Source organism: Chinchilla lanigera, unplaced genomic scaffold (assembly GCF_000276665.1).
Source record: "Chinchilla lanigera isolate Chin_1 unplaced genomic scaffold, ChiLan1.0 scaffold00081, whole genome shotgun sequence".
NCBI lineage: Eukaryota > Metazoa > Chordata > Mammalia > Rodentia > Chinchillidae > Chinchilla > Chinchilla lanigera.
In genome coordinates, this window is record NW_004955482.1 from 204998 (window position 1) to 226805 (window position 21808).

At 41.8% G+C, this 21808-nt stretch overlaps 1 protein-coding gene and 1 long non-coding RNA gene across 3 annotated transcripts; both read left to right on the forward strand.

Annotated features, from left to right (window-relative positions):
* Positions 1-210: 210 nt before the first annotated feature.
* Positions 211-4286, forward strand: LOC106146508. Its single transcript, XR_001230963.1, has 3 exons — positions 211-315; positions 3142-3319; positions 4250-4286. It is a non-coding gene; the product is annotated as an uncharacterized LOC106146508 (long non-coding RNA).
* A 66-nt stretch (positions 4287-4352) lies between these two features.
* Znf605 (zinc finger protein 605) lies at positions 4353-19855 on the forward strand. Of its 2 annotated transcripts, XM_013503579.1 has the most exons (5): positions 4353-4942; positions 5174-5344; positions 11575-11695; positions 11915-12007; positions 15538-19855. In XM_013503579.1, the coding sequence occupies exons 2-5, from the start codon at positions 5330-5332 to the stop codon at positions 17313-17315; spliced, it is 2007 nt and encodes a 668-aa protein (XP_013359033.1). In that variant the 5' UTR covers positions 4353-4942; positions 5174-5329; the 3' UTR covers positions 17316-19855. The 2 variants fall into 2 exon arrangements, with proteins under 2 accessions (XP_013359033.1, XP_013359032.1); XM_013503578.1 differs by lacking the exons at positions 4353-4942; positions 5174-5344 and adding an exon at positions 10703-11337.
* The last annotated feature ends 1953 nt before the right edge of the window (positions 19856-21808 follow it).

A 21808-nucleotide genomic window follows, 5' to 3' on the forward strand; every position in this document is an offset into this window, starting at 1 on the left:
TTTACTTTCCTCTAAATCCTCATCTTGCTTATTTCCATTGTTTTCGTTCACCACTGCTGGGCTGGTACGAAAATTTAGCTAAATTATTACACTCACTCCTACAAACGGAAGCAACTCCGCAGCCTACTGACATTGAAGAACTCTGGTCCAGCTCCCATCACTCTGAGGCAGTAAGAGCTCACGTCACCCAGATCGCCGCGGGGCCCTCTGGGAAGCGCAGTTCCAGCACCAGCAGTACTCTGGGAAATGTAGTTCCGCGCTGCCACTTCCTCTGTTAGGCCGTGTCGGCCTGGGCGCGGTGAAGTCTAGGTAAAAGTAAGTAGAGCGGGAGTAGGGCTGGACAGGAGGCAGAGTGTGGGCTTGGTGTCCTCCCGGGTCTCACAGAGACCCACTGCAAGCCGGGTGGATAAAGGCGCCCGGGGCAGGGCCCCAGCGCATGCGCTGCCCAGACCAGGGCGTGGTGGGGGCAAGGCGAGGGTGGGATCTGAGTACTGGTATGTGGGTGCCGCGAGGAATTTGAGGTGGCTTTGGCTGAGGCGGATTACGCATTGGTCGATGTGGGGACGTTGGAGGGTCGGATCATGGAGCGTCTGAAAACTAGCAGTCCGGGTCAGGGGAGAGGGTGAGAGGTTTGGAGGCCAGGTGAGGGGATTAGAGATATGGGCGGGCCCTTTGAGGAAGTTGGTTTGTAGATTAGTAGTAGGGTAGCCCGTCCAACTGCGGGGCGAGTGTGTGCGTGCCATTGGGGATTTATTTGTAGGATAATCAGAACTTGGTGGTCATTGATGGGGATGTCTCCACAACCTCTTGTTCCATGAAAAGGCTCACAGCAATACACCCTCCTCCTGCAGATGACAGATGAATCTCAAGGATGTCCCCCTGTTTCCCTGTAACAGACCCCGAAACAGGTCTCATGCAGTTTCAGTCTTTACTTCATCGGTGATGAGCTGAGCAGCTTGTGCCTACTTATTACCAACAAAAATTTATTAACCAAACCTTGGTTAAATACTCTTTACTTTCTGTAGTTCCTTGAACCTTGGTCTATGTACAGCTTGTCATGAGAAAGGGCAGAGGTATTCTTTGATTTATTCTCTGGTCACCCCACCACTTAACCCACTTCCCAATGCCTGGTTTTTTCTGACATTGCTTCTACACATAATGTAAAAACCCTTTCTGTCTTGCAGAAGTGCTTCCACCTAAATCCGAGGGCCTCAGTGTAATCCCTATCGCTGTAGTTCCCCTCCCCCTGTTGCAACAGTCCCTTCTCCCGCCCTCCTAAACCCCAATAATCCTTTCGAATTAAATCTTTCCTTATTCTGTATTTACTTGCCAGTTAAATGGCTGCTATTTCTGTGGAGGTGAGAGGCTGGGTGGCCTGTGCTGGTGGTGTTGGGGTTCTCTGGGCCTGTTTGGGGTCCTGTAACTGAGACATCACAGATTGGGGCACGGTATCTGGATGTGAGTTAATGGTTGTTTGGTTTAATGGAATTGTGAGGGGTCAGTGGGGCTAGTAATTGCAGTTGCTGGGAGGGTTGGGGTGCCAATATTTGTGCAGTGCTGTGGGCCCTTTCAGGGTGTTAAGAGAACCCATGGAGCTGTCAGTGAATGATAGGTGATCACGGAGTGGATTAGAGAATAGGGCTCTATATGCAGGTGAATTCTTGGCCCTGTGAGATAAGGCATTGGGGATCCCTGGGGGCTTATAGCTTAATTTAAATGGCCTGTGGTGATAAGAAATAACAAGACTCAAGGTGTCAGTGATGGGGGGCTATGTAAGAGCAGTGCTTAGGGGGCCTGTTAAGGTGTGTAGTTACCTGTAGGAGAGGGGGATGTCAATTCTTTGGGAACCTTTTGGAACTCAGTGTTTGAGGATTGTAGCGACTCAGTTCTAACCAGGGAATACTCTGTGGAGATGTTTTGAGGGATTTTTTTTTTTTTTTTTTTGAGACAGGGTATTGCTGTGCAATTCAGACTGGCCTTGAACTTACTATGTAGCCCAGGCTGGCCTCAAGCTCTCAAGGATCCCCTCCTGGCTCAGGCTCCAGAGTGCTGGGATTACAGGTGTGTATCACATGCCCAACACTTGTGGCATTTGTTAAATGGGGGCTAGGGGAAGGAATTGGTCCTGTAGGGATGACCCTGTAGCTCCCAGGGGAATGAGTGATTGACAGCCTGCTGTAATTTAGGAATGGCTGAAACTAGGAGTGAGTGTTTGTGGGCCCTGGGCACTCTGTGGTTAGGCATCCCATGCTGTGTCAGGAATGAAGAAGGGTCCTGGGACATCATTGATTGGGGTAGAGGATGTGGAGAAATCTTGGATTGCATTTACTCACGTGATTGGGTTGAGTTATTTGGGATTGTAGATGAGTGGTAAGGACCTTGTTTATATTAATGACCAGAGCACTGGCGAATAATTCAGTGAGTAACAAAGATCTGTGAGGAGAAATGATTGTAGGGTTTGCGGGGTTTGATGTTTGAGTACTCCATGGGATGAATGACTGGCACGTCTGTAGATGTCATATGATGGTGTCAGGTGAGTATGGTGAGAAATTGAGGGTTCTGTGGGTATCAGTGAACAGTGAGCAGGAAGCCTAAAGAGTTCGGTGACTTGTTTGCCATTGGCAGTGGGTGATTGTGGAGTTAGGAGTCAGTGACCTCTGGATGTCTGTGTGAAGTGGTATGGGGACCAATACTGTGCAGGTCTGTGGAGTCCATAATTGAGTATTTCTGAAGGATGGTCATTGTAGAGCCACTGAGAGTGAGAAGCTGGGGCCTCTGCCATATGAGTCATTGGGGAACCCACAGTGTGTGTCCTTGATGGCCTTGAAAGGATGGCCTATTGGGGAGAGTACGGGGACCTATGTAGTCAGTAACTGTGGTTCTGTGAGGATAATAGGGGCACATAACATGAGTGAAGTAGAGTTTATGAGGTTCAGTGATCATATGATTCGGATGTTTGTGATTGGGCCAGTTGAGTTTAATGACCTGGAGAGGTCTTGGGATGTGGAGCTGGAAGGTCAAATTTGTGGGTGCAGAAGTAGGTCTGGATGGGCTTGGTCACAAGTGGCTCAGGTAAGTCTCTCATAAGGTGACTTCTGTTAAATAACCATACTCACATTGTTATCTGGCCTTTTTCTGTAGCCAGGCAGAGATACCAATGCACGTATGCTCTCAAGAAAAACAGTAAGAGGTCTTCAAGAAAGAGGACTGAACAGCACTTGTCATGCACAGTTCATCTTAAATTCACCAACTAATTGGAGTGACTATTTGCTAATTATCCTTACCCAGAGGGAAAAAAACTTCTCATCTTTGTGACCAGGTACTTTACAAGTCAGAGCAAGGTGACTTGTAGAGGTGGGTTCCCACCTTCTCACAGGATCTGAGAAATAGGGAGCTAGAGATGGTCCTAGCTAGAGGTAGTTTCTTCTTAAGAAGAAAATTGCTCCCAGTTTTATTAAACTATCAAAAGGCTATGCCGGGCATGGTGGCGCACGCCTGTAATCCCAGCACTCGGGAGGCTCAGGCAGGAGGATCGTTGTGAGTTCGAGACCAGCCTGGGCTACAAAGTGAGCTCAAGGCCAGCCTGAACTGCGTAGAGAGACCCTGTCTCAAAAAGACCAAAAACAAACAAACAAACAAACAAACAAGAAAAAAGGCTTACTTACTAGCTTTAGAAAAAAATTAATTACATCTCAAATGGGCAGAGAAATAATTTACAGTTATAGGCTTGTAAAGTAGATGATCTTTGAAAAGCAGTGGGGTAAGTCTCTTTTTCAGAAGAGGGAAAATTAGGATTTTCTTATTTTTAATTTAATTTTGCACTTATAGACCTCTGAGTTCATACACCTTTTAGGGGGGGTGCTGTCTTCTCATGTGCTCTAGTGTTGTGCACTGGGGGAGGGAGCAAAGGGTAAAGGCCAGACCTTCATCTTTGAGACTTCTGGGGAGTTGGACCCAGGGCTCACAATGTAGACCATAGGGAACGTAGAAACTACCTGTGTCCGTCACCCATCTAAGTGGCTTGTCTGATCAGGGATGGGAGGTCTTAAAGAGAAGCAGGTGGTGGAGAGATTTCACTGGCCATCCAGCGGGACACTGGAGGTAGGGATGAGATCAGGCCCAAAGGCAGCTACAATAGCCCTTGGTGTTTCTCAGCAAGGGTTTTGATTGATCTACTGCAAATGCCCCTTGGAAACATGGGTCCTGGGCTACAGTGTTGATTTCGTTTTCTCTTTTTTTCTTTTTGCAGTATTGAAGATGGAACCCAGGGGCTCAAACATGCTAGGCAAGCATTCTACCACTGATTTACCCAGCCCTTTTATTTTGTTTTGACACAGGGTCTCACTAACTTGCCCAGGCTTGCCTTGAACTTACAATCCTCCTGCTTCAGCCTCCCAAGTAGCTGGGGTTACAGATGTATGCCACCATATCCTGCTACTAGTGTTGATTTCTTGGGGAAACTACAGGCAGCATTGTCCCAGTGTGAGATGAGACAGAAGCAACATAAAAGATATCCTTAGATCTCTATCTTGCAGTCCCCTCTGGCCGCCACCTGCTGTAGGCTAAAGCTAGGCCCTTCTCAGTCTCAGACCCAACATAAACAAATATCCCCAAGGATTATCTTTTTCATCCAATTAGTTTTTCTGACCCATGTTTTCCTTTTGTTCCAGGGCTGATTTGGGGGTGGGGAGCCAACCTACGGTGCTAATTAAATATCTCCATTTAATAGCCATTTTATATTTACCATCTTACCTAGGAATGAGTTGCATTTTACTTATAGCATCTGTGCCAATGATTTCATTTAAATTAATAATTTCCTGCCCCCTCCAGGAATCATTGCTATAGAAAGAATGAGTTGTTATATTTCCAGAGTTTCTTGATGTCTCTGCAGAGCAGTTTGGTGCAGGTGCACTTGCCAGGAGTGTTTGATTGAACCAGTGAGGTGAGTAGCTTCAACGTGGTATTCATGGGTAGAAGCCAGGACTGTGGTCCAGTGGTGGCCAGCCTCAATGAGATATGTCACATTCCTTCCTATTTCTTACCTAATAGGCCTTATTTGTATCTATCAAACATCTAGTCTTTAAATTATCTGAGTTACCAGAAAGAGAAAAACAAGATTTAGGTTCCTAAAGGAATGACATCATCCAAAATAACATATCTGCTGCATCTACAGGCCCTTACTCTCAGGAACAAGACAGTTCATATGCAGCAAGTGAAGAAGGCTTCAGGAATGAGAATGGATTCTTGGTTTCCAAACCTTTGACCAGAAGACTCTATCTAGTCAGGACTGACAAGCCACAAACCAGCAGGTTTCCCAAAAGCAGTAGAAATGATTGAGTCACAGGTGGGTTGTTTATCCTCTGGGAGGGTTTTTAAATTTTATTTTATTTTATTTTTGTGGCATAATGACGGTTATTAGAATCTCTACAACAAACAGGAAAGGTCTAAATACATGTAAATCGTAATGGGAGAAAGTATAGCCTTTGGATAGAAGATGTCAAAAGAAGCACAAAGTACTTTATAGAGGCATACAATACAAAACATAGGTAAATATGATGTAAGCTGCTGCAGTGTCACAGAGTTGAGTTGCAAGCTTTTCTCAAGTATTTCCAGAAGGTGCAGCAGAAAGGGAAACGGAACAGTGACGTAGTTTACTTTGTCCAAAGGAAAAAGCAGACCAGCTATTCAGGACAAGTGAGCATACCCTGATAAATACATATAAAGGAAACAATTTGATGGCCATTTAGGTTGTATAGTGATCCAAGTTGTAAAAGGCAACCCTGTAATGAATGAACATACTGTATTTCCCAGGACTGTTTCTTACAGAGTGATTTTGTATAAGCTAAGGGCCAGAGTCCCCAAGAATGGCATGTGGGTTAAGGATCAGGTCTATCAGCACAAACTTGGAGTTCATCCTACTGTTGTTGCTGAAGGAGCTCTGAGTGGAAGGCACCAACAGTTTGATAGGCCCTGGACATAGAGGAAAGAACCAAGAAGAATCCTGAGTACTAAGTCAGAGTGAAGAAAAGTGTTATCAGGGCCTCCCTCACCCTATGAGCAGGTCTCAACATCAGCACCAAGGAATGCTTCACAGAGAGACTAGGAGAGATGCCTGGGCTAGGAGTGCAGGCAATCAGGTCAGGACCTTGTCTGTGGCTCCCATGGAGAATGGCTGTGCATAAGTCTGGTGTAGGAAGCAGCCCTTCTTGTGACGCCTTCCAGGTGTAGCCTTTATAAATGTGTGTGGTTGGACCTAAAACCAAGAAGCTGCTTCTTGTTTCTGTGGTAATGGGGATTGAACCAAAGGTCTTTGTGCTCTGAGCTACGTCCCCAGCCCTATTTTTATTTTCAGGTGGGGTCTCACTTAGTCACTAACTTGCCCATGCTGTACTTGAACTTGCAGTCTTGCTTCAGCCTACCACACAGCTGGGATTACAGACTTCTTCAGCCATTCCCAACATCACATGTAGGTTTTTCACCTAGAGCTCCACAACCCTACTCCTGAGTTTTCAGCACTTAAGCATAAGACATGGGCTACCTCGTCATGGAAACTGTCGGTTAGACTTTGGGAGTGGGGCGGCTGTGATCATAACCAGATAATTACTCCGAGGCACCAACCGACCAGGGCTATGAGGAAGGCTACTCCAGGTAAAAAATAAATATCACAGCCATTAGAGACCCAGGTTTCTGTTTTGTTTTGTTTTGTTTTTTTGGTGGTACTGGGAATCAAACTAATGATTTTGCGCTTGCCAGGCAGGCGCTATGCCACTGGGCTATATCCCCAGCCTCTGAGAGCCAGGTTTCTGAAGTTCTCCAGTTAGGCCTAGTAAAACTCAGGCCAGTGAGTTAGATCTGACCCAGATGTACCAGGGTAAGACAGCATCATAGTGGTCGGGGAACACATGGAAGTCAGGGAACACATGTGACACTCTCCCCCCTCCTGCCACCAACACAAGGAATTGACAATATTAAGGCAGAAATTAATCTGGCAGGGATGTTAGCAGGTATCCCAGATGATTTCCCTCTGTGGGCCTCCTGTGGGGGTGTTCTGGGCCTGGTCTGGATCTTTTGGTATAGCACATGTTTCCAAGGGACTGTGTGGAGCAGTTAGTTGTAAACCTCTTGCTTAGTGAGCGTGGGCAAATCTAGAAGTGCTCTGTGGTGAGGTCTGGAGGGCAGGCCAGAGAATTCCTAGCTATTTCACATCTCCTAACTGTACTGGCATCTCCTCCTGGACGGAAGGCAATTAGTTATACATCTGCTTGCTTTGGAGTACAGGATGCAAGTTGACAAGCACAATCTGTTGGTTTTGTTTCCTTGGTCAGCACAGGAACTTTACTGGGGAGCCAAATGGGTAACATAAAAGCACTCCAAGCAATGCTGCTGTACACTTATAATCCCAGCACAATGGATTGAGGCAGGAGGATTTTAAGTTTGAGCCTAGCCTAAGCTACATAGCAACTTAGTAAGACCCTATCTCAAAAGACCTGGAAATGTAGCACAGTAAGAATGTCCTAGGTTCAGTCTTCAGTATCAAAAACAAACAAACAAACAAACAAACAATAGAACTTTTTTAGAAACAGAACTGATTTTGTGCAAATGTCCCATCCCCAAGGCGCCCTGTTTTATAGGCCATTCCGAGGTTAGCCAATGGCCTGATCAAATGGTAAGGGTATTAACTATAGCTATGAGTCAGGGGCTTATAGTCCTCGTATGCTGTTGTGGCCCTGCTATAACAGTTCCTGTCAGGGATTTAGACAGTACTTAAGTATTAGAAATACATTCAGTGACAGGGATCAGCTCTTTAGAGTCTACAACACATTGGCTGTGCACTAAGGCTGGTATGGGGAAAGCAGTGTTCCCCCATGAGACCTGCCAGAGAAAGCCTTTGAATTGCCTGTGCTTGGCTGAAAATTCACACATAGATTTATAGCCAGGAGCTGGCTTGCCATACAAGTTTTCAAGCAAGTACAAATTCATGTAATCAACATCAGTCAGCACTCAGAACACTTATGTTACCCCAAAGAAACTCCCTGGGCTATCCCTCTATAAAAAGGTATCCCTGATCCTGGGATCAGTTGAGGTGTTCTCTGTTGCTATGATTTTGCATTTTCCAGAGTGTCATGTGAATGGAATAAAAATATGTAACCTTATCTTTGAGATTGATCCAGTTTGTTCATTTGTATCATTGAGTGGTATCATTGAATATTTCCTCCTGTTTGGAGGCACTATTTTGTTTTTCCACTTACTTGTGATTGCTTACACTTTTTAGCAATTTTGAATAAAGTATTCATCTGCAAATAGGCTTGTGCATAAGTTTTCATGTGGGGCCGGGGATATAGCTCAATGGCACAGCACCTGCCTCGCAAGCATGAGGTCCTGAGTTCAATTCTTGGTACCAAAAAAAAAAAAAAGTTTTCATGTGAACATACATTTTCAACTCACCTAAGAGTGAGAATTTTGGGTCCTGTGGTAAATCTAGAACCACCCAAAGTGTTTTTCGAAGTCGTACCATTTTTCATTCCCACAATGAGTGAGAATTGATGTCACTCCACATACTAATCAACAATAGTCAGTAGTTTTTTTGAATTTGGCCTTCTAATAAGTATATAGTAATATCTCATGGTTTTAATTTGTATTTTCCTTTTGAAGAATGAATTGTAACATCTTTCATATGTTATTTTGCATCCATATATATTTGATGACGTGTCTTTGCCTACTTTTTAAGATGGAGTTGTTGGTTTTCTTGTAGCATTCTTCTTTGTATTCTGAGTATAAGTGCATCAACACATAGGTGATTTGGAAGTATTTTCTCCCAGTCTGTTCTAGATCTTTTTTCCTTTTCTTTTTTATTTGTGGTACTGGGAATCAAACCCAGCCCTTTATTATTTTTTGTTTTGAGATAATGTCATACTGAGTTGTACTGGCTGGTCTAAACTTGCAATATTTTTGCCACAGCCTCTGGAGTAACAGGGATCATAGACATGTACCACCATGCCTGGCATCTTTTGTTTTAATACTGTCTTTTGCAGAGCAAACCTTTTTTTGATGTAGTACTAGGGTAAACCCAAAGTTTTCACACTGAGTTATTTCCCCAGCCCATTTCATTTTTTATTTTCAGCTAGGGTTTCATTAAGTTGGTAAATGGTCCAGGTTGGCTCAAATTTGAGATAATCCTGCCAGAGTGCTGGGATAACAGGCATATACCACCATACTCAGCTTTTTATTTTGAGACAGGGTCTTGCTGAATTTCCCATGATGGGCTCGAACTTGCAATCCTCCTGCCTCTACCTCCTAGAGTTCTGAGATTATAGATGTATACTACCATGCTTGGCTAAACCTTTTTAATTTTGAAAAAGTCATTTGTCTCTTTTTTACTTAAATTGGTTATGATTTTGATATTAAATCTGAAAACTCATTGCCAAACCCAAGAGCATGCAAGTTTTCTCAGAAGCTTTGTAGCTTTATGTTCTGCATTTAGATGTGTGATCCATTTTGAGTTATATAAGAAGTATGTGTTGAGGATTGTTCTTCTGGTTATACATTGTTCTAGCACTTTTTGTTTTAAGGTGAGATCTTCCTACATTGCCCATGTTGGCCTCTAATTCATTATCCTATTTGTTTAGCTTCTCCTCAGGAGAAGGTGTGCACTACTGAACTTGGCTACTCTTTGTTGAATAGTCTTTTTTTTTTTTTTTTTTTTTTCTGAGACAGGGTCTCACTTTGCAGTTCAGGCTGGCCTTGAACTCACTATATAGCCCAGGCTGGCCTCAAACTTGTGGTGATCCTCCTGCCTCAGCCTCCTAATGCTGGGATTATAGGTATGTGCCACCATGCCTGATGAATAGTCTCTTCTTTCTCTATGGAATTATTTTTTGGATTTTTGTGCTAAATCAATTGAGTATCCTTGTGGAGGTTTATTTCTGGGCTATATACTCTATTTTATTGGGTTGTACATTTATCCTTTCACTAATATCACACTGTCTTGACATTTCAGGCACCTCATATCTGTCTATCTGTACTCTTGTTTTGAAATTTGATTTCAGTCGTTATTCTTTATTTTTAATGTACATTCTGACTTCTTTTTTACTCTGAACTCATTTTTCTTGAAACTTTTTTGGGAAGTATGTGGTATCTTTCTGTAGATAAAACTACACATTCAACTGTACCAGATATCTAGATGTACTTCTAATCCAAACCACCTTAAAACTTTCTGTGCATACGATTTTTTTTAAAAACACCTGTATTGTGAATTTAGCCCACCCACGCACATAAATGAACCTAGCTTGTCTCTGTTAATTCTTGGGACAACTTTTATCCCTCCATATAATACCCAGGTTTGAGGCAAGAAGTTAATGTTATTTGATCCTATTTTTTTATTGCTCCAAACACTGAGTTACCCTTTTGGGGCTTCAGTTTAACGTGGAAAGATATCCTGTTAGATATCTATTTGAGGAGCTTGCTCTAAGCTTTTCTCCTTTCTTCCTGGTCCTTTGAAATTGTTGGGGCTAGCAGGGGCAAATGTACCTGAGTTAAATGAAAGCTGGCCCCTGCCAGTCCTGCCAAATTTCAGATTTCACATCAAAAGAGACCAGGATCATTCTCACTGTCATTCTCCCATGTGTTCTATTATGTTCTGAGTGTGTGTGTGTGTGTGTGTGTGTGTGTGTGATGCTGGGAATTGAACCCAGGGCCTCATGCAATGCTTGGCAAGTACTCTGCCACTGAGTTGCGCTCCCAGCCCCAGCCCTGAGCCAGTAAACAATTTTTTCATGCTTTTGCTCATGCTACTATTCTGAAACATTCCCTCTCCCACTTCCCTCGCTAGGAGTCTTCATAAGCTTGCAGCCTGACCATCTAGACTTAGATCCAGGGCTCTTATATTGCTTTGTCCTATCCCTGTATGTGCTTATATCATAGCCTCTGCAAGATGTGTTTGCCTCTGCCCTGAAAGACTAAAAAGTATTTTAAAGTATGAATTTTTTGTACTTATGTTTGTATTTTTAGTCCTTCTTACAGTTCCTGGAACCTTAAAACACCAATATCTGTGTTTTAGAAGATAGCTAAGGGAGCTAGGTAGTTTATCTGACTTGAGAGCAGAACCACCCCTGGAGGAAGGAGGATGGCTTGGTTTTGAAGGACTGGGAAGTGTGACTCCACCTGACATTTGCAGGTGGAGTCCAGGCATCCTGGAGGTCTTATGCTGTTGGACCATTCCTGCTTAGCTAAGAACTGCTCTCAAATACCAGTGACACTTCTTTGGGAACCACTGCACTTAATTAAAGACAGCCCACTCTGCTTTCATGTTCAGTGGAATGGATGAATAAATTCTCAATGGTAAATATTTTCATAGTACTTTCGTTTGCCTGTGAAAGCATAATGCACAATTAGGATGTCATATTAGTTATCCATAGCTGTGTAACAAAGTACCCCAAACCTCAGTAGCTGAAAGCAATTAACATTTATCTCACAGAGTCAGAGGTGGCTTTGCTGGCCACAAATAGATGAAAGCTTTTCTGTTCCACAAGACTTCATAAGACTCGTTTCTGATTCAGCTGGGATTGTGCTTTTCAGATATCATTTGAGGATATTGCTGTGGACTTCACATGGGAGGAGTGGCAGCTGCTGAACCCTACTCAGAAGAGCTTGTATAGAGACGTGATGTTGGAGAACTACAGCAGCCTTGTCTTCCTAGGTGAGACGTTCTGTCAGTCAGTGTGTGTCCATTACCTGGGACTCTGAGGAGCTTATTGATTTGGATATAAGTTCTAGGTATCATAGAGGCCTGGATTTCTATACCAATTTGGAAGATTTAGTCGTTTGCTTTATTTTACAGCCTTCGTAATAACAGTTCCTCACACTAGTCTCTCAGCTCAGGCAAATGGGTACAAGTCCTCTGTTTTCCAATTAACAGGTTATCAGATTACCAAGTCTGATGCAGTTTTCAAGCTAGACCAGGAAGAGCCCTGGATAATAGATGAAGAAATTCTAAGTCAGAACTTTCCAGGTGAGACATATTCAGTTGTTTGAGAAACAGTGAAAGTTATCTCATGTTTTTGGTGATAAGTATTTTTGCAATATTGGTTATATATTATGCTTAAAGTTCCTAAATCTTTAGATTCAAGCCCAGTATCATGAGTTGTTGTGATGTTTAATTAATGTGCTTTATGACCTAGTTTCCACTTCTCTGCATGTTTATAGTGAAATGCATCTTTTTTTCTTTTTTGCAGTACTGAGGATTGAATCCAGGGCCTTCACACTGAGCTGTATCCCCAGTCCTTTTTATTTTCTTTGTCTTGAGACAGGGTCTTACTAAATTGCTGAGTTGCCTGGGTTGAGATTCGGCTTACAATCTTCCTCCTTCAGCTTCCCAGAGTGCTGAGATTACAGGCATGAGGCACAACACATGACTGAAATGTACCCTTCTTACCTATACAGTACACAGATCTATAGCCAGCTATTTAGAACCCTGCCTTCTTAAAATAAAGTAGTTCTTCCTAGTTAATTAGTCACTTTCTCTGTCTTGTTCCCAGCCTCCAATCTAACCTGTAGAAGCAGACTACTGTCTTCTTCCTGAAGAATTTCTGATTTTTTTTCTCATTTTAGATGATGGATATTACAAGTGAGTTTTATTTCAGTCAAAAAGCACTTAAGCAGTGCCTGCCTGGCAAGTGTGAGGTCCTGAGTTTGATTCCTGGTACACAAAAAAATTAAAAAAAAAAAAAAAAGCAATTAAATGACTTCTTTTTTTCCTCTTACTTGACATATTTGGGGGGTTTTTTTGTTTTTTTGTTTTGTTTTTTTTTCAGTCTATTTGAGACTGGGTCTATGCAGTTCAGGCTGGCCTTGAACTCACTTTGTAGCCCAGACTGGCCTTGGACTCACAACAATCCTCCTGCCTCAGCCTCCCAAGTGCTGGGATTATAGGTGTGCGCCACCACGCCCAGCTGACATACTTTAAACCCACAGAGAGGGTAGAAGGAGGCCTCATGGTTTCAGAATATAAATCTAATACCTTAAACACAGTGAGGAGGCTCTCCGCCTCTTTTCTTCCTGTGTTTTTTTTCTAAATAAGATATTCAATAATTTAGTATTTGAACATCAAGCATTTGGCTTAAAGTGCAAATTATAATGAAGATTAACAATACAGAAGGAACTACTTTAGAAGTTTAGTGAGTGAACAGCATTTATGCTTCTGAGGAGAGCATCAGTGAAAAACACAAGCCTGTTCCCTACCTTCATGAGGTTTATACTGTCCTGAGAGAAACAGCAAGAACAGGATACTTATTAGATAAGTACCATGAAGGGATTAAATGGGGTACTTGTTAGTGTGCTATCTAGTGATATTTAGATTTAGCCTGGCATAGTGGCACATGCCTATAATCTTACCCCTTGGGAGGCTGAAGGAGGAACATTGCCCCAAGTTCTAGGGCAGCCTGTGCTACACAGTGAGGTCAAGACCAGCTTGAACTACACAGCAAGACCCTATCTTTAAAAAAAAAAAGATATTTAGATTTGAAGGACCAGTCATGCTGAAAACATGCCAAACAGAAGGAACAGTGAGTACAGATGTCCTAAGGCGGAAAATGTCTTTGTGATCAAATTAGGGAACAGTATGATTATGAAATAGTCTTATGAGATAAAGTTGAAGAGCTTGGAAGAAACCAGGTTGTATGAGGGCTTCTATGACATGATAAACCTTTGAATTTAGCAGAGTTTTCAAGCAGAGGCATGAAAAGTCCTGCGTCTATTTCTTAAAGATTAGTGGATGCCATGTAGAGACTGGAATTGGGAGCTGGACTAGAGATAGGAATACAATTTTGGAAAAATAGGATGAAATAAGGGCTAGGGGCCAGGTGAAGTATATTTGTTCTCCTGTACATAACACTGATGATGGTCCATCTCTTTTCCAAAATGATAAGTTTTGACCAGGATGGCGGTACATGCCTATAATCTCAACAGTCAGGAGGCTGAAACAGGAGAATAGCCATTAGTTCAAGGCAAGCCTGGGCTACATAGTGAGTTTAAGGCTCAGCCTGAACTACATAGTGAGACCCTGTCTCAACCTCCTCCACACAAAATACATACATAGATAGATAAATAGATATAGATATAGATGCAGGTGGTATGTATGTATAGACTTGTTTTAGGGGCTTTTTGAGGGAGAGGACAGTACTGAGAATTGAACCCAAGGTCATTTCACTGAGCTAAATCTTCAATCCTTTAATTTTTTATTTTGAGACAAAGTCTTCCTAAGTTATTCAGGCTGGGCTTAAAGTTATGATCTTCCTGCCTCAGCCTCTCACACTGCTGGGATTATCGGTGTGTGTGCCACCACAGCTGAGTATATTTTAAAATTTTAGATCTTGATTTTAACTTAAAACTATTGTTTTTCTGTGTATTCATACTCCTAAACAACTTGCTATAAACTCTTCAAGTGTATTTCATACTTCATATGTCTATGATTCTTGCTTTTGACCTCCAAACTTGATTCCATTATATTTCATCTCTATGAATTATATCATCTTCATTCATATACAAAACACTGAGTCTCCTCTCATTGTGCTCCATATCAGCAGATCAAGTTGCTTCTTCATTTGAATTCTTATGTTTAAGGATTAGACTCCCTTCCCAACTAAAAAAAATTATTTCTTAGAAGCCAGGTATACTAGTACATTTTCAGAATATAGGTACTCTGGAAGGCTGAGCAGGAAGATTGCAAGTTCAAACCTAGCTTTGGCAACTTTTAGTGACTTAGCCAGACCCTTTCTCAAAATAAAAAGAACTGAAGATGTAGCAGAGGCCCCAGGTTTAATCCCTAGTAGACAACCAACCTTGAAGTTATCTCTCTCAGTTGCTTTATATTTTGAGACCTTGCCAAATCTTTTATCTTGTGGAGCACCTCCTGGGAACATTACTTCACAATAGCTAGTAAATAATATCATCAAAAATAAAAAATAAAAACAAACCTTTTAAAAGATTACTATGGGCTGGGGATTTAGCTCAGCAGCAAAGCACCTGCCTGGCAAGTGCAAGGTTGTGAGTTCGATTCCTGGTACAGAAAGAAAAACAAAACCAAAAAAAATGACAAAATAAAAGATTACTATGGGGGCTGGGGATTTAGCTCAGCAGCACAGCGCCTGCATGGCAAGCGCAAGTTTGTGAGTTCGATTCCTGGTACCAGAAAAAAAAAAAAATTACCATGAAATTATCTAATAAGTGGTCCTCTTCTGGAAGTAAACAGTTGTACTTACATGGTGTATAAGATCTATTTGACATTATATAAAGAATTCTATGGAATAATTTCTATTAATAGTATTACATTTAGATTTAAGATACATGGCTTGAGCTATAGATCCAAATAGAAGGCATAATGTATAATTTCTGTTAACATTTCTGTTAACATTTTCAATGCCCTATAAATAGACATTATTTGAAGGGTCTCCCACCCAGGACCCCAAGCTTCATTTCAGAGACTTAATTCATACTGATAATTATTGTGTGTATTACATTGTGGTTCTTTTTTTTTCTTTGTAGAAGTCTGGCTAGACAGTAATTCCAAAATATGGCATCAAGGTAATCAAGACAAAAGTATGCCAACAGGCCATGGATATGATGTTTTGGGAAAAATACTTAATTCAAGCATGAATGTTGTTCATTTAGGAATGAAATTTCAAGAGTATGCCTCAGGTGAAAAAAGTTTGAAAAACCCTTTCAATTTTATTATTCTAAAAAATAACTGTGGCAGAAAGAAAGTTGATGAGCTCAGTAAAAAATTACATTTTTATAAAACACTTGACAATATGTTTAGTGAAATAAAATACTATGATTGCAATAAATTTAGAAAAACCAGCAGCAAAGAGTCATGGCTCATTCCAAAACATGTAACACATTCAGAAATCTATTTATGCATAGAATGTGGCAAAGTTTTTAATAAAAAGTCACCACTTACTGTGCACCAGAGAACTCACACAGGAGAGAAGTCCTACCAGTGCAGTGAATGTGAGAGAGCCTTCTCGCAGAAGTCCTTGCTCACTTTTCACCACAGGACTCACTCAGGAGAAAAACCCTATGGATGTGGGGAGTGTCCCAAGGCTTTTAGCCGGAAATCACTGCTCATTCTGCATCAGAGAATTCATACTGGAGAGAGGCCCTATGCATGCAGTGAGTGTGGAAAAGCCTTCAGCAGGAAGTCACAGCTTAAAAGACATCAGATAATTCACACGGTAGAGAAACCCTATGGTTGCAGTAACTGTGGGAAAACTTTCTCCCAGAAGTTAAAGCTCATCACACATCAAAGAATGCATACAGGAGAGAAACCTTATAAATGTGATGATTGTGGAAAGGCTTTCTTTTGGAAGTCACAGCTGATTACTCATCATAGGTCTCATACAGGGAAAAAACCCTATGCATGTAGTGAGTGTAAAAAAGCCTTCAGCAGAAATTCACTCCTCATTAGGCATCAGAGGATTCACACAGGAGAGAAACCCTATGAGTGCAGCGAATGTGGTGAAGCCTTCATCAGAAAGCCGCAGCTTGTCAAACATCAGGTAACCCACACTGCAGAGAAGACTCATCAATGCAGTGATTGTGAAGAAGCCTTCTTCAAGAAATCAGAGCTAATAAGACATCAAAAACTTCACTTAGGAGGAAAACCCTATGGGTGCATTGAATGTGGGAAAACCTTCTTTGGGAAGTCACAGCTCCTCACACATCAGAGAACTCACACTGGGGAGAAACCTTATGAATGCAGTGAATGTGGGAAAGCCTTCACCCAGAAGTCAAGCCTGATCTCACACCAGAGAACACACACAGGTGAGAAGCCCTATGAATGCAGTGAGTGCAGGAAAACTTTCAGTGAGAAGTCCAGTCTCATTCATCACCAGAGGACCCATACTGGGGAAAAGCCCTTTGAATGTAGTGAATGCAGGAAAACTTTTGCCTGGAAGCCACAGCTCCTGAGGCATCAAAGAATTCACACAGGGGAGAAGCCCTACAAATGCAGTGAGTGTGGCAAAGCCTTTGTTCAGAAAGTGCAGCTCATTAAGCATCAGAGAAATCACACTGGAGAGAAAACCTATGGGTGCAGTGATTGTGCCAAAGCTTTCTTTGAGAAGGCACAACTTACCATCCATCAGAGAATTCATACAGGAGAGAGGCCTTATAAGTGTAGTGAATGTGGGAAATCTTTCACTAGAAAATCACACCTTATGAGGCATCAGAGAATTCATACAGGAAATAACTATGAATGTAGTGAGTGTGGACCACCTTCCACAGGAAGTCACAGCTCATGCTACATCAGAGGAATCATTTGATATAGAAGCCATATGAGTACAGTGACTGGAAAGCTGCTCTATGATATCACACAAACACCTGAAGACATATTAAGAGACACCCTTGAGGAGAAAGTGACTACTGGAGAAGCATTATTATAGAGTCACAGAGTCACTAATTAACTCAGAAAGGGGGAGTATGTAAAAGTAAACAATGTAGAAACCCTTCCTCCCAGAAGATGCAGCTCATTACCAGTTGGATGACGCCTCACAGTGAAATGTTACCAGTATAACACTGCTAGAAATACAGTAATCCAGAGCCTGTGAGTTTAAAGTCCTGATATTCATCATTTAGAAGACCTAAACATGAGAAAAACTGTTGTACCAAGTCAAAGGTATCAGGAAATGGCAACTCACTGAACTCTAGAGAATGCTTACAGAAAGGAACACTGCATGTTACATCTTGAAGCCTTCATACTGAGAAGTACCTTCATAATTTGAAGAGGGATAAGCATGATCCTGTTGAAATAATACTATGAGGAAATTGTTTTTACTGCATATGAATGATTAGAAAAAGTAGTTGTTTTTAAGTGAAAAGTATGTATACTTGAATGAAGACTTGTTTTCTTCTGTGGTGGAATAACAGATCAGATTAACTCTCCTGCCTTAAACAGCCAAAGACTATATAATATATGTGAAATAATTCTTTGTTTTATTTATATATTTTTAATTGACACATTGTAATTGTAAATATTTGTGGGGAAAAGTGTGGCATTTTGATATGTGCATACAAACGCTGATGATAGATCAGGGTAAATGGTGCTGTAATCACTTCAGACATTTACTGTTTCCTTACATTAGAAACAATCAAAACCCACTTCATTAATTATTCAGAAATGTGCAGCTAATTGATGTTAATAGCCCTGCTGTGCTTACAAACATGAATTTATTCCTCCCATCCAAACAATTGCACCCCTGGTCAGGTAACCATCCTCTCTGCATCTGTCTTTCTCCACACTGTCCCATGGGTGTGGGGACCACTATTCTATATTCCTTTGAGATAAGATTTAAGTTCCACATGCATTATTTGCCTGACCTCACTTCTTATTAAGTTTTCCAGTTCCATTTCTAGAAATGCCTTTTTCTTCTTTTGGTGATACTGAGGATTCAAGTTAGGGCCTTCCCATAAAGATAAATCCTCAGTCCTTTTTAATTTTTATTTTGATACAGTCTTACCAAGTTGCTAAATTGCCTATCCTGAGCTTCAACTTGTGATTTTCTTGCATCAGTCTCCCAGAGTGCTAGAATTAGATGATTTTACCACCATTTCACTCTTTTTATGGCTGAGTAATATCTCAGCACATACAGTTCTTTTTATACATTAGTGCATCAGTGGATACTTAAGTTGATTCAATATCTTCACGAATGGTAGTTTTTGGACATGTGATAAGCAGAGAAGAAACAAGAGTGGCATTTAGAGAGGCCATAAGGTACTAGAATTTGCAAAGAAAGGTGCTGCAGAGAAGGGGGCTTTGGAGAGATGGGGCTCCAGAAATCTGCAGGGGGTCCCCATGAATACTTAGGCTTAGTCAATATTCACACATTTGTGAAAGGAAACTTGTGAGACTAGGAAAGACAGCACTGGAAAGCAATAGGCTGGAAACTCCTGGGGATCAGGAAGGGCTGGGCATATTTCAGATTCCCAACAAGAAGGGTGAAAACAACTTAACACGTGGGTAAAAGGCAACATTCTCCAAAGGGTCTTCTTATAGAAGTGGAGCTAATTGGCCATAGATGAAAACCTACTCTATGTCAGTGTGGTGGCACACTCCTGTCCCTGTAATCCCAGCTACTGTGGAGCCTGAAGTAGGATTTCAGGTTAGAGGCCAGCCTAGTGACTTAACATGCCACTGTCTCAAAAATTTTTTCTAAAATGACTGCAGATGTAGCTTAATTGAACCCTTCTTGGGCTAACTTCTAAGTACCAGAAAATAAACATGCAAACAGAATTACTGTAGGGACTTCACACCACTCATCCCATCACAAACTGCACAAGAGCAAAGATGGTTATCATCCCATGAAGCAAAAGAAGTTAAGCAGGTTTCCCAAGGGGCCTAGTGTGGATGCACCATACCTTATCATCTGATAAGTATCTCCTACTGGGTGGGCTCCTACCTGTACTCCAGCAGTCTGGGAATGCTGAGGCAGGAGAATCACAAATTCAAACCCATCCTGGGTACTTTACCAACTTAGTAGACCCTGTCTCAAAAGGGTTGGGGATGTAGCTCAGTGCAAAGGCCCTGGGTGAAATCTCTAGTGCCCACACACACAAAAAATTAGTTCAACTTCCTTTTGCTTCTTGTTCCCTCTTGTTGGCATAAAAACTTCCTTTACAGAGAAATTACTGTTACTCAGCTGCACAACAGGTTTTTTTTTCTTCCCATTGGGTTTGTGCAGTTTTTCTCTGCAGGGAGTTCTGGGAAGTGCTATTCAGTGTGGTCTGTGTTAATAAACTTGTGTATCACTCTGATCCTATACTTAAGGAATTCATTATTGAATAAAATTAATATTTTTAAGCCAGATGTAGTGGCACATGTCTGAAATCTTAGTACTCTGGAGGGTTGAGGAAAGAGGAGTGTGTAAGTTCAAGCTGAGCCCAGCTTACTTAGTGAAGCCATCTCAAAAGAAAACACATTTTTAAAATAAAAAGAGGGCTATTGCTCAGTACAAAAGCACTGAGTTCAATACAGAGGGAGGGAGAGTGAGAGAAGAAGAAGAAAAAGGAGAGGGAGCGAAGAGGAGGAAAGAGGGAGGGAAGAGAAAGGAGAAATAGTTTGAGATGGCATAATTTGAATATAGAATTGTTAAAGTACATTTAATGGTTTCTTTGTAATACTACTGAAATGATCTCTGTATGCTGGGGGATTTTTTGTTTTTTGAGCGACTCTCACTATAATTCAGGCCAGCCTTGAATCACTATGTAGCCCAGATTAGCCGCAAACTCACAGTGAACAGTGATCCTCCTACCTTAGCCTCTAGTGTGCTGGGATTACAGATGTGCACCACCACACCCACATGATGGTTTCTACCATCAGAATTCTTCCTCCCCACTTCAGTTGTGTCTTGGTTACTTTTCTCTCGTTGCTGGGACAAAATATCTGATGCCCAAAATTAAGGAAGGAAAGGTTTATTTTGCTTACAGTTTGTGGAGGTTTCAGTCCAGACTTGGCAGATTACAAGGCAGAGTGGCACATGGCAGAGAGCTACAGCTCAGGGTGGCAGAACACAGCAAAGCAACAAACACACACCAGCGCAGAATGGGGGAGGAATGGCCTCAAGCACCCTTTTCCTCTCCCTTGCATATACAAACTATCCACCCCAGGGTGGGTGTAGCTTTCAAACCCATAATCAAACTCTAAAAGCCTGCCCCATGGCCGCATGAGGCTTTGGGGGGACACCCAAACACAAACCATAACAAGTTGCAATACAGGACCTTCTGTCTCATGCTATTGTTATAAATTTTATCTCTCATGATAACTGTAACATAGCAGGCAGTATAATTTCTCAGGGGAAGTGGAACAGGAAGAAATTCAACTAAGTTTGACCTGAAGTATGCTTTCCTCCACGGGTCTATACCTGATACTCTACCCCATTACCAGATCTTATATGCTTTCATAAGTAGATTTGTTTTGAGGCTGTCTAGCAATTGTTTATGGGATCTTTTTCTTTGTAGGGTTTTTCCATATGATTATTATTTTATCCAGGTATTCTTAATATCTTGTCATTGCAACTGTTAATTTAAGAAAGCTAAAAGTAAACAGGAACACCAAGTTTATTTCACAACACCTGAATCCTTTAGGTCCCTAGCAAAGAGATGTTGCTGTAGCTGTGTTCACTGTGAAATAAATGGAAAGAGAAACAGAAATGAAGGGACATTTCTAACTTGAGTTCTTATTTTAAACAGTCCTATCATTTTTGTATTTTTAGGGATGAACCTGTAGCTCAGTTAGAGCATATACTTAGCATGTGTGAGGGCTTGGGTTCAATCGCTAGTACCAAAAATACTTTTAAAACATAAGTCAAGCTCAGACTCCCAATAAAGGGCATCATGGTAGCAAATTAACATTAACTTTTTTTTACATTAACTTTTGAGGGTTAATTTTGAGTCATTTTGTGAAAGCAACGTTAAACAATGACCTTAGCCAGGCACAGGGGCATACACCACTTAGGAGGCTGAGGCAGGATTGCTTAAGCTCCGGGATGTAAGACCAGCCTCAGCAACACTGCAAAACCTTGGCTCAAAAACAAAAATAAATAAACAGTTGGTGTTCCCACTGCAGCTGCCCAAACAATACTGCTGGTTCATGTCCAAGTCACAGTAGCATGAGGCAGCTCTCCAAGGGCATGAATGAAGTGTGCACGGTGTCTGGCTCTGGATACTGTTTGCATGAGGGAGGGTGTGTCAGAGTATGAAATCCAAGACCAAGGACCAGCCCTGCTCTGTTGGGAACAGCTGAAGCTGGAAAGTATTATGC